Here is a 12954-nt window from a genome sequence, read left to right on the forward strand (position 1 = left end):
AGGTCCTGTACATTAGCGCCTGGTGCAGCTTCCGAGGGGCCGGGGTGAGACGTGCACCGTAGCTTTCCCCTTCCGGGGCCTGCAAGCCCACTGCAGAAGAGGAAAGGGAGGAGGACGCAGCTGGTGTCCCCTCCCCAAAGCCACCACCACCACGAGCAGCTTCCTCAGGATCCACAAGGCCCTCCACCAATCCTGAGATGTTGGCTTGGGTCAGAGGGGCTCCCCGATGGAGGAGGCACACAGGTTCCTCTTCTCTTGGTGCTGGGGGTGGGGGTGGGGGGGGTTCCCCCTAGAGCAAGTCTCCAAAAGGACCACACCAACTGCAGCCTGGCCGCGCCCAGCTCGCAGAATTAATGAATGAAAGGAGGAAAGGGCGGAGGAAGGGGCGGGAGAGGCGTGGTTAGAATTACGGGCGGGACTTCGACTCGTGGGCGTTGACCACGCAAGCTCCGCAGCCCGGGCCTGTCCGGCGGCCACCGCCGAGGGCCGGGACCGCGCAGGGCCGGTTCCCGCGCGCGCGCCCCGCCCCTGCCGCAGCTCGCAGGCTCCGCCCGCCGGGCGCGCTCCCCTCCGCTCCCCTCCCCTCCGCCAGGCCGCCGCGGCGCTGAGCCCGGCGTCCCAGACCCAAGAAACCAGACGCGGCGGCGGTGGCGGCGGTGGCGGCGGTGGAGGGGGCGACGGCGACGGCGACGGCGGCAGCAGCGGTCCCGCGAGCTCCGAGCGCTTCGGCTCCCGGCCCGCGCTCCCCGCCTCCCGGAGCCTTGCCGGGCCGGCGGCGGGTGAGCTTGCGGGCCCGGCCAAGAATCTTGCAGCCGCCCGGCTCCGGTTCTCCGCCGAGTGCATGAGGTTGACGCTACTTTGTTGCACCTGGAGGGAAGAACGTATGGGAGAGGAAGGTGCGCCGGGGTCGGGGGTGCGGGGCGACCGGGCTTGGAGGATGGAGACGGGACACCTCGCTGCCGCGGGCGGGCGGGCGGGGGAGGGGAGCTGCAGACATCGGTGGGGACCCTTGGCTGCAGAGAGGCCGCGCCCCTGCCTCCTGGGGACGCGCTCGTCCTTCTGCGGGCCCCTCCCTGTCACCCTCTCCACCCGGGTTCCTCCTTCCTGGGGAGGCCCTCGGTCCCCGCACCTCGGGATGGACTGCGCCCCCGTGGGTGAAGAGAACCCCTCTTTCTCATCCTTGCCATCCTCTCTCTCCGCTCCATCCCCGCTCTCTCTCCGCTCCATCCCCGCTGGGCTCTACTCGGGCCCCCAAGGATTCCCAGGCTCCGCTACCTCAGCCTCTGTCCAACCCGGGGCCTCATCACCCACACACACACTCCCCTTCCCCGCCCCTTTCCCCACCCTCCCACCCTTTATCCAGTGTCCAGCCTCATCTGAGAAAACTCTAGCCGCAGCCGTGGGTCTGAGTCACCAGCCCGCATTTTGCAGGGCTCTGTGACCTTGAACCAAGCCAAGAGCTAACGCAACCCTGGGCCTCAGTTTCCCCCGTCTATGCATTTCAGGATAAGGTAGCTGGTTTCTGGTACCGCTCACCGGGATACGATGGGCACAGTTAAGAGATAGTTGTTCAGGGATCTAGTAACAAAATACTGCAGGGGGACCCCCCCCCTCTGGGCCCTCCCTTCTTTCTGCACCAAACCTGGTGCTTATCATCTGTCTTGGCTGGGATGCCCATCCCAGTGTCCACTTTAGTCTCTTCCCCTTCACTGGGGACCCCAGGCTTAAAGCTACACTGCTGTTAGCACCCAAAGACCCCCGAGACACCCTCAGCCTGCTTCAGAGTCTGGGGGGGTCTCACCTGGGTTCCCCCCCAAGTCCTTACATGGGCCCAAAGCAGGTGCTGATCTCACCAGCCCTCCCCTCCCCTCCGCTCTCTCCACAGGCCCATGATTACCAGCATGAGATATATAAGCCCACCTTAACCTTGTCACATCATCTTAGGTTTCTTGGGTACGTGGAGGGCCAGGCTTTGAAGCCTGGCTCTGTGGTGTAAGCAAGTCTTGCCTTGTCTGGGGCTCAGTTCCCACTCCTGGGACATCTCGCAGGGCACACCAGCTCCAGGGGTGGCCAGGTCCCAGGGATGACTAAGCATGGCTGGAAGCTGGCTTAAGGAGGTGTGAAAAAGCCTGGCTCATGCAGTTCCAGCCTTTCACTAAGGTACCCTTAAAGCCAGCACCCACCTTGCCCCTAGCCGCCCAGCGTGGTCCATCCCAGCCTTGCATAGTCCCTACCTTTCTGACCAGGCAGGAGACTAAAGTGGCAGTGACAAGAATGTCACTCTCTTCAAGGCCATCCTGAGACTACATAGTGAACACCAGGTCAGCCGGGGCTACAGCAAGACCCTACCTCAAAAAAAAAAAAAAAAAAGAAAAAGAGTCACTCTCTCTGCTTTCTTTCTCCCCATTTACTTTGCCAGATACTGAGTCAAAAGACACACTGCCTGAAGGGAGGTTGCAGAAGGGGAGACTGAGGCACAGAGGGACTTGGTAACTTTGCCATTGTCTAGCAGAACTCACTCCAGCAATCCTTGCTTCTCTCTTGCTTCTCTCGGATGGCGCAGTGACCATTCAGCCTGGGTGCTGTGTGTGCATGCTAAGTCGCCTGGCAGTCTACGGAACAGGCTGGAACACCAGCAAACTGCGCCCATAACAATAATGTCTTGGGCCAGAGAGATGGCTTAGTGGTTAAGTGGCTTGCCTGCAAAGCCAATGGACTCAGGTTTGATTCCCCAGGACCCACATAAAGCCAGATGGACAAAGTGGCACTTGCATCTTGAGTTCATTTACAGTGACTAGAGACCCTGGTGTACTCATTTTCTATTTTCCTCTCTCCCCCCCCCCCATATAAATAAATAAATAAGTAAATAAAATATTGAAAAAAAAAAAAAGAATGGGGTCGGAGAGATGGCTTAGAGGTTAAGGCGTTTGCCTGCGAAGCCTAAGACCCTATGTTCAACTCTCCAGATCCCACATAAGCAGACACACAAGGTGATACTAGTGCTGGTGCGCGCCTTTGATCCCAGCACTTGGGAGGCAGAGGTAGGAGGATCGCCGTGAGTTCGAGGCCACCCTGAGACTCCATAGTGAATTCCAGGTCAGCCTGGGCCAGAGTGAGTCCCTACCTCGAAAAACCAAAAAAAAAAAAAAAAAAAAACCACAAAGATGACACTGGTGTACAAGGTGGCACGTGCGTTTGGAGTTAGATTACAGTGGCTGGAGGCCCTTGTGCACCGATGCCCGCTCTCTTTCAAAATTCAAAAACAATAAAAAGAAAAGAAAAGAAAAAGAACAGTGTCTTACTCTGCTTCCACCCCTGCAGGAAGTGAGCTGCCCGTGTGTGCAAGCTGCGGCCAGAGGATCTATGACGGCCGGTACCTCCAGGCCCTGGACGCTGACTGGCATGCAGACTGTTTCAGGTAAGCTGGGCTGGCCAGGGTTGGGTGCTCTCGGCAAGGCGTGTCAGAGACTCGGATGCTCCTCCTGGTGCTTCATACGCTTGTTACCTGCCGGTAGTTGACCTCAGTTTCCCCGTGTGTAAAGCAAGGAGTGTGTTTTAATGTTGAGGATTGACCCCAGGGCTTTGTAATTGCCAAGCAAGCACTTTACCACTGAGCCATGCCCTTAACCACTGCAGGGGATTCTAGGCAGCTGTTCTACCACAGAGCCACACCCTCAGCCTCTTACTAGGGGATTCTAGGCAAATAGGCTTGCTGAGCCACGCCTCCAGCCCTTCACTGGGAATTCGAGGTTGGTGCTTGTTGCAGTCCGGTTCACATTGCTGGTAGAAATCACCCAACAAGAGTAGCTTCTGGGAAAAAAGATTTATTTTGGCTTACAGGCTTGAGGGGAAGCTTCACGATGGCAGGGGAAAACGATGGCATAAGCAGAGGGTGGACATCACCCCCTGGCCAAGAGAAGGTGGACCACAGCAACAGGAGAGTGTGCCAAACACTGGCATGGGGAAACTGGCTATAAAGTCCATAAGCCCGCCCCCAACAATACCTTCCTCCAGGAGGATTTGATTCCCAAATATCCATTAGCTGGGAACCTAGCATTCAGAACACCTAAGTTTATGGGGGACACCTGAATCAAACCACCACATTCCGCCCCTGGCCCCCATAAACTGATATCCATACATGATGTAAAATACAATGCTTTCAGTCTGACTTTAAAAGTCCCCATAGTTTTTATCAATCTCAATGATGTTCATACATCCCCATAGTTCAAGATCTTTTAACTGAGCCATATACCAAAATATAACCTCAAACCCATAATGACACAGAATAAATATTCACACTGCAAAAGATGGCATTGGGCATAGCAAAGGAACATTCAACCAATACCAGATTTAAAACAACCAGGGCAAACATCAAACTCTGTAGCTTCAAGTCCAGCAACTCTAACCAGTGACAAATCTTCAATTCCAATAATTCTAACCAGCAACAAGTCTCTGGCATTCCAATTCCGCCCCTCCAGCTAGGCTACTCACAGTCCTGGGAAACTTCATTGGGGCCGGCAGCTCCTCGGCAGCCATCTCATGGTCCCGGCATCTCCACTGGGTCTCCACTGCAAGCCACAGTTCATCCTCATGGCCCCATGGGGTCTCTATGCAGGCAACCAGCAAACCCGCTTCACACTGCCCATGGCCATTTCCAAAACACAAGACCGTGTTGCAAACTCAATGACCCTCTTTCCAGCATTTCTTATACTCCACGATATCAGGTAGGGTGCCAATTTGTTAATCCAGGGGGGATTAAAGCAGACTTTGAAGAACAGGGCCCATAAGCCCGCCCCCAACAATACACTTCCTCCAGGAGGATTTAATTCCCAAATATCCATCAGCTGGGAACCTAGCATCCAGAACACCTAAGTTTATGGGGGACACCTGAATCAAACCACCACAGTGCTCTACCACTAAGCCACACTCCCAGCCCCTCACTGGGGGATTCTAGGCAGGAGCTCTACCACTGAGCCACGCCCCAGCCTCTCACTGGGGATTCTAGGCAGGAGCTCTACCACTGAGTCACGCCCCCAGCCCCTCACTGAGAGATTCTAGGCAGGAGCTCTACCACTGAGTCACGCCCCCAGCCCCTCACTGGGAGATTCTAGGCAGGAGCTCTACCACTGAGTCATGCCCCCAGCCCCTCACTGGGGGATTCTAGGCAGGAGCTCTATCACTGAGCCAGGGCCCCAGCCCCTCACTGGGGGATTCTAGGCAGGAGCTCTACCACTGAGCCCTGCACCCAGCCCCTCACTGGGGGATTCTAGGCAGGAGCGCTACCACTGAGTCACGCCCCCAGCCCCTCACTGGGAGATTCTAGGCAGGAGCTCTATCACTGAGCCAGGGCCCCAGCCCCTCACTGGGGGATTCTAGGCAGGAGCTCCACCACTGAGCCACGCCCCAGCCCCTCACTGGGGATTCTAGGCAGGAGCTCTGCCACTGAGCCACACCCTCAGCCCCTCATGTGGGATTCTAGGCAGGAGCTCTACCACTGAGCCATACCCCCAGCCCCTCACTGGGGGATTCTAGGCAGGAGCTCTGCCACTGAGCCACACCCTCAGCCCCTCATGTGGGATTCTAGGCAGGAACTCTACCACTGAGCCACGCCCTCAGCCCCTCACTGGGGGATTCTAGGCAGGAGCTCTACCACTGAGCCACGCCCCAGCCTCTCACTGGGGGATTCCAGGCAGGAGCTCTACTACTGAGCCACCCCAACCCCTCACTGGGGATTCTAGGCAGGAGCTCTACCACTGAGCCATGCCTCCAGCCCCTCACTGGGAGATTCTAGGCAGGAGCTCTACCACTGAGCCACGCCCCCAGCCCCTCACTGGGGGAATCTAAGCAGCAGTTACCACTGAGCCATGCCCCCAGCCCCTCAATGGGAATTCTAGGCAGAGGGAGGAGAATCACTGTGAGTTTGAGTCCAGCCTGGGACTACAGAGTGAATTCCAGGTCAGCCTGGGCTAGAATGAAACCTTTCCTTGAAAAAAAAAAAAGAAAAAAAGAAATCAAAGAGTAAGGCGGAGGAGACTGGGGAGAAGGCTCACTGGTGATCCTAGCCAAGTTCTCTTGCTGAGTGAACCATGCCTACAGCTCTAAAAAAGGCATTTTTAATTTGATTTTAATTATTTGAGAGAAAGAGACAGACAGAAGGGGCACTCCAGGGCCTCTAGCCTCTGCAAACGAACTCCAGACACATGCACCACTTTGTGCATCTGGCCTTACGTGTGTACTGGAGAATCGAACCTGGGTCTTTAGGCTTTGCAGGCAAGTGCCTTAACCTCTAACCCACTCCATCCCTAAAAAAAGACGTTTTGGGTTGTCCTTCTGGATTTTTAAGGAGGGGGTGGAAGATAAACCACTTCTGAGCCAGCGCAGTGGTCCCTTGATAACCACAGAGCATTGTTCCAGAAACACCACACACACACACACACACACACACACACACACACACACGTCTTTTCTATAAAATGGCATAATACTCGCATATTGCCTACACACATCCTGCAACATACGTTTTGTTTTATTTTGCTTTGGTTTTGTTCTGAGACAGGGTCTTACTGTGTAGCCTAGGCTGGCCTTGAACTTGCTGTGTTGCCCAGGTTGGCCTTAAACTCTTTTTGGTTTTCTTTTAAGACTTTATTTAAAAAAAAAAAAAAAACTTTTTGTTCATTTTTATTTATTTATTTGAGAGTGACAGAGAGATAAAGAGGCAGAGAGAGTAAGAGAATGGGTGCGCCAGGGCCTCCAGCCACTGCAAATGAACTCCAGATGCATGCGCCCCCTCATACATCTGGCTAATGTGGGTCTTGGGGAATCTAGCCTTGAACCGGGGTCCTTAGGCTTCACAGGCAAGTGGTTAACTGCTAAGCCATCTCTCCAGCCTTCTTTTTGGTTTTTCAAGGTAGGGTCTCACTCTAGCCCAGGCTGACCTGGAATTCACTAGGTAGTCCCAGGCTGGCCTTGAATGCACAGCAATTCTTCTACCTCTGCCTCCCCAGGTTGGGATTGAAGGTATGTGCCACCACACTCAGAAAAAAAAAAAAAAACAACCCTCTTTAGATGACTTCTAATACTTAATGCAAGGTAGCTGTTGTGTCAATAACTACATTGTATTGTTTAGGGAACAGTGACAAGTCTGTATGTTCAAATGTAATTATTTTTCCCTGAATATTTTTTTCATGTATGTGTGTATGCACATGTGTGTGTCTCACATTGCCTGCATATGGAAGTCAGAGCAGGCCATCACGTGTCTTCCTCATTGTCCAAGCTTATGTCCTTATGACAGCATTTTTCACTGAACCCGAACTCACTTTGCAGCCAGACTGCCTTACCAGGGAGACCGCAGCTAGCGTCCTGCCTATGCCCCGCCCCCCCCACCCCACCCCAGCGCCGGGTTTGCAGACATCCGTGCCCATGCCTGGCTTTCTACATGGATGCTGGGGATTAAACTCAGAGCCTCATGCTGGTGCAGCAAGCCTTCCTCTCCACTGGGCCATCTTGCCAGCCCCTTTTCTGAATATTTTCTATCCGAGACTTGCCAAGCTCGTCATGGGGGGCCCGTATGAGAGAGGGGCTTGGCCTGTAATGCCGAGGCCTCCTGGAGCTCGGCGTGCCCCAGCCTCCCTGAGCGCTCTTGCTCCAATGGAAGGGGGAGACAGTTAGTCAGGGCCCCAAAAAAGATGAGCCACCGTCCCTGGGATCCAGCTGGTTGCGGAGATGCACAGGCCTTGACGACAGCCCTGACCTCCAGACACAAGCAAGGGCAGCGAGGGGACAGGGCTGTGGCCAAGGACAAAGGAGAATACTGGACACACGACGGTGGTCCAGTGACCCACTAGGAGCTTCCTGAGAAGGGAGGTGCAAAGGTTATTCAAGGTCAGCCTAAGGGACATGAGACCTTGTCTCAAACAAACAGAAAGGGTTGGGGGGGGGCGGTTATGGCTCAGTGGGTAAAGAGCTTGCCTCCCAAAGACCTGAGTTTGGATTTGCAAAACCCATTTAAAAGCCAAGCATAGCAGTATAAGCTTGTAATCCCAGAGCTACACAAGGAGAGACAGGAAGATCCCTGGAGCTCACTGGCCAGCTAGTCTAGATGAATTATGAGCTTCAGTTTTAGTGAGAGACCCTATCTCAAAAAATAAGGTGGGGCTGGAGGGATGGCTTAGCAGTTAAGGCATTTGCCTGCAAAGCCAAAAGACCCAGGTTCGATTCCCCAGGACCTACGTTAGTCAGATGCATAAGGGGGCACTCGCATCTGGAGTTCATTTGCAGCTGGAGGCCCTGGTGTGCCCATTCTCTCTTTCTCTGTCAAAATAATAAATAAATAAATTTTTTTTAAGAGAAGAAGGTGGAGCCAGGCAGGCATGTGGCACACACCTTTAATCCCAGCACTTGGTGGCAGAGGTAGGAGTATCACTGTGGGTTCGAGGCCAACCTGAGACTACATAGTGAATTCCAGTTCAGCCTAGGGGCCAGAGCAAAACCCTACCTCGATAAACCAAAAATAAATAAGTCAGTACTTTCTAGCATTTAGCAGAAGCTAAGCATTTGTCCTTTAAAAATTACTTTATTTACTTATTTATTTGCGACAGAGAGAGGCATGGAAGGAGCAAGAGAGAGAGAGAGAGAGAATAGGCGCACCAGGGCCTCTAGCCTCTGCAAACAAACTGCATGTGCTAGGGAATCGAACCTGGGTCCTTGAGCTTTGCAGGCAAGCACCTTAACTGCTAAGCCAGCTCTCCAGCCCAAACATTTGTTGTTACTGCTTTGTGTAGTCATATACTGAATTATGTCCATTTTCCCACAGGAAAATTGGGACACAGAGAGATTCATTCTCTTGCCCAAAGTCACACAGCCAGGGAGTGATAGGAACGCACAGCGCTCACTCTGGCTGGTGCAACCAGGAGACAGGCAGGTGATTCGAATTAGGTGCTCAGAAGGACACCTTGGGAAGGCTTAGAGGGTTCTTGACACACAGGAAGCCACCCACACAAGGGGACGCAGCCTTACCAACTACTGATAGGAGCAACATGAGGTGAGGGGTGTGGCTAATAGGCAAAGATGGGATGGAGCTAGGGCAGGCTTTGAATGCCAGGATTAGCCTATCTGAAGACGATAGAGAGGCAGCAGACGGGGGGGGGGGGGGGGGTTGCTGTTTGTTGAAGGGCGCCATCCCCGTTGGGCAGATGGTAGCAGGCTGCAGGGAGAGACTGTCACAGTAGTTCAGGGGTCTGAGTCATATGCTTGACTTAGGTGTGACTGAAGGAAGTGGATTCCGATACAGAGGGATGGTATTTGGCAAGTACCTTTGGCACATCCCTGATCCAAGCTGCTCAAAAAACTAAAAATAAAAAGGTTGGGGCTGGGCTAGAGGGATGGCTTAGCGGTTAAGGCACTCGCCTGCAAAGCCAAAGGACCCAGGTTCGATTCCCCCAGACCCACATTAGCCAGAAGCAGAAGAGGGCGCATGCATCTGGAGTTCGTCCGCAGTGGCCGGAGGTCCTGGCGTGCCCATTCTCTCATTCTTTCCCCCTCTTCCTCTGTCAAATAAAAAAATAAAATTTAAAAAATAAAGCCAAAATTCATTTTTTAAAAAAAAAGTTGGGGCTGGAGAGATGGCTTAGCAGTTAAGGCATTTGTCTGCAATGCCTAAGGGCCTAAGTTCAATTCCCCAGTACCAGTTTAGAGCCAGATGCACAAGATGGTACATGCATTTGGAGTTTGTTTGCAGTGGCTAGAGACTTTGGTGTGCCCATTCTCTCTGTCTCTTACTTCTCTGCTTGAAAATAAAACTTAAAAAAATTTTAAAAAGGTAACTTTCGAAGGTGGTCATAATGGCATATGCATATCAGGACTCAGGTGGCAGAGGTAGGAGAAATGCTGCTAGTTCAAGGCCAGCCTGGGACTACAGAATGGGTTCTAGGTAAGCCTGGGCTAGAGAGGGACCCTACCTTGAATTTTGAAAAGGTGTGTGTATGGATGGGGCGGGTTCTGGAGAGATGGCTTAGCAGTTAAGGCTCTTGCTTACAAAGCCTAAGGACCCAGGTTCAATTCCCCAGGACCTACGTAAGCCAGATGCACAAGGTGGTGTATGCATCAGGAATTTGTTTGCAGTGTCTGGATGCCCTGTCATGCTCATTCTGTTTTTCTCTGATTTATTTTCATTTATTTGTTTATTACAGACAGGGAGAGGCAGAGTGTATATATGTAAGAATGGGCACGTCAGGCCTGTAGCCACTGCAGACAAACGCCAAACACATGGGCCACCATGTGCATCTGGCTTGTGTGGGACCTGGAGAATCAAACCTGGATCCTCAGGCTTCTCAGGCAAGCACCTTAACGGCTAAGCCATCTCTCCAGCCCCCATTCTGTTTCTCTCTTATCTGGCTCTTCCTCTCTCCGTGTCTAATTAAGAAATAAGTAACACTGAATAAAAATTTTTTTTTAAAAAATTTTCTTTCTGCCATCTCTCTGTACTGCCATCATGGTGCACATCAACAATGCTGAAAAAGGCAAATGCCAGGTCCTTACTAAGCCCGCTCCCAAGTCCTTGTCAGGTTTCTACGTGCGGTGGTGAAGCAAGGTCACGTTGGCGAGTTTGAAATCAGTGATCACAGCGCTGGGAAGATTGCAGGTTAAACAGGCGTGGAAGTGATCAGCCCCAGATTTGATGTACACACTCGAAGACTGGCAGAATAGGAGCTGGAGAGATGGCTCAGAGGTAAAGCCACTTGCCTGGGAAGCCTAAGGACCTGTATTCCCCAGGACCCACGTAAGCCAGATGCACAAGGTGGCACATGCATCTGGAGTGCATTTGCAGTGGCTGGAGGCTCTGGTACAGCCTCTGTGTGTGTGTGTCTCTCTCTTTCTGTGTCTCAAATAAATAAAATACTAAATAAACGGCAGAATAGTTTGCTCCCATCCCGTCAGTTTGGTTTCTGTACCAACAACCTCAGCTGGCATCATGGGCCAGGAGGAAGCAAGATGAAAACACACAGGAGGGAGACTCCTAGGCTTCTTGTTCTAGGGGTGTAAAGAAAACAGACATAGGGCTAGAGAGGTGGCTTAGTGGTTAAGTGCTTGCCTGAGAAGCCTAAGGACCCCGGTTCGAGGCTCATTCCCCAGGACCCACGTTAACCAGATGCACAAGGGGGCACACGCATCTGGAGTTCGTTCGCAGTGGCCGAAGCCCTGGAGCACCCATTCTGCCTCCCTCCCTCTCTCCCTGCCTCTTTCCCTCTGTGTCGCTCTCAAATAAATAAAAATAAACAACAAAAAAAGGAATAAAATGCCGCACTGTAAAGAAAAAAAAAAAAAAAGTAAAGGCTGGAGAGATAGCTCAGCAGTTAAAGGTGCTTGTTTGCAATACCTGATGGCCCAGGCTCAATTCCCCAATGCCCACTTAAAGCCAGATGTACAGAGTGGCACAAGCATCTGGAGTTTGTTTGCAGGGGATAGAGGCCCTAGAATGCCCATTCATTTTCTCTTATCTCCCTCTCTCTCTGCTTGTAAATAAATATAAAAATAAGGGGCTGGAGAAATGGCTCACTGGTTAGAGTACTTTCCTGTAAAGCCTAAGGACACAGGTTTGATTCCCCAGTACCCACATAAGCCAGATGCACAAGGTGGTGCTTGTGGAGCTTGTTTACAGTGGCTGGGCTGCTATCTGCCTCCCCCCCTCTGCCCCCCTCTCTCTCTCACACACACACATGGAGAGAGAGAGAGAGAGAGAGAGAGAAGTAAAATACAAAAAGGGAGGACGCTGGAGGCATAGCTCAGCAGTTAAGGCACTTGTTTGTAAAGTCTAATGACCTGGTTTCAATTCCCCAATACCCATGTAAAACCAGATACACAAATTGGTACACGTATCTGGAATTTGTTTGCAATGTCTAGAGACCCTGGTATGCTCTTGCAAATAAATAATTTTTTTTACTTTATTTTATTTTATTTTATTTTATTTTATTTTATTTTATTTTATTTTATTTTATTTTATTTTATTTTATTTTATTTTTTTGGTTTTTTGAAGTAGGGTCTCAACTCTAGCCCAGGCTGACCTGGAATTCACTGTATAGTCTCAGGGTAGCCTTGAACTCATCCTCCTACCTCTGTCTCCTGAGTGCTGGGATTAAAGGTGTGCCACCATGCCCGGCAGCAAATAAATAATTTTTTTTTAATTGCACAAAATTACCTTCAGGCTCAGTGTAAGGTGTATCAGAAACATAAATGATGTCCTGTTTTGACTTGGTTTCCATTTCTAAGAGATCTCATTATGCCTGTGCAAACATTCAGAATCGTGCCAGGTCTGAAACACTTCAGGCTTTTGAGGTAAGGGGTACTCAGTCATTCTGCGTTAGTCACATTAACCATAACTTACCATATGCTTTTAAAATATTTTTCTTTCTTAATGAGAGTGAGGGCTTCCAGGGCCGACCACGTCTCTTGCCTCTTGCAAACAAACTCCAGACACAGGTGCCATGTTGTGCATGTGGCTTTATGTGTGAGTACTGGGGAGTTGAACCCAGGCCAGCAGGCTTTGCAAGCAAGTGCCTTTAAACACTGAGCCATCTCCCCAGCCCCATCAAATCATATCATATATCTTTTTGTTTGTTTGCTTTTCGAGGTAGGGTCTCACTGTAGCTCAGGCTGACCTGGAATTCACTGTGTAGTCTCAGGGTGGCCTCAAACTCATGGCGATCCTCCTACCTCTGCCTCCCGAGTGCTGGGATTAAAGGCGTGCGCCACCACGCCCGGCGTATGCTCTTTTCTTTAAAAAATTACTTATTTATTTGCAAGCAGAGAGAGATTGAAGAGAAACAGCCAGAGAGGATGGGTATGCCAGGGCCTCTAGCCACTGCAAATGGACTCCAGAGGCATGCACCACTCATCTGACTTCACATGGGTACTGGGGAATTGAACTCAGATTACACTGAAAACAAACTCCAGACACAT

The 12954-nt window shown here is 51.6% G+C and overlaps 1 protein-coding gene across 1 annotated transcript in view; it reads left to right on the plus strand.

Moving 5' to 3' along the window:
• Positions 1 to 745: 745 nt before the first annotated feature.
• Positions 746 to 12954, plus strand: part of Limk1 (LIM domain kinase 1) — a 45684-nt gene continuing 33475 nt past the window's right edge. Inside the window, exons 1-2 of the mRNA XM_045144349.1 lie at positions 746 to 896; positions 3322 to 3418. Of these exons, the coding sequence (XP_045000284.1) occupies positions 842 to 896; positions 3322 to 3418 (152 nt within the window). The 5' untranslated portion in view covers positions 746 to 841. The remainder of the gene's footprint in view (positions 897 to 3321; positions 3419 to 12954) is intronic.

The sequence above is a fragment of the Jaculus jaculus genome, chromosome 2, assembly GCF_020740685.1.
Source record: "Jaculus jaculus isolate mJacJac1 chromosome 2, mJacJac1.mat.Y.cur, whole genome shotgun sequence".
NCBI lineage: Eukaryota > Metazoa > Chordata > Mammalia > Rodentia > Dipodidae > Jaculus > Jaculus jaculus.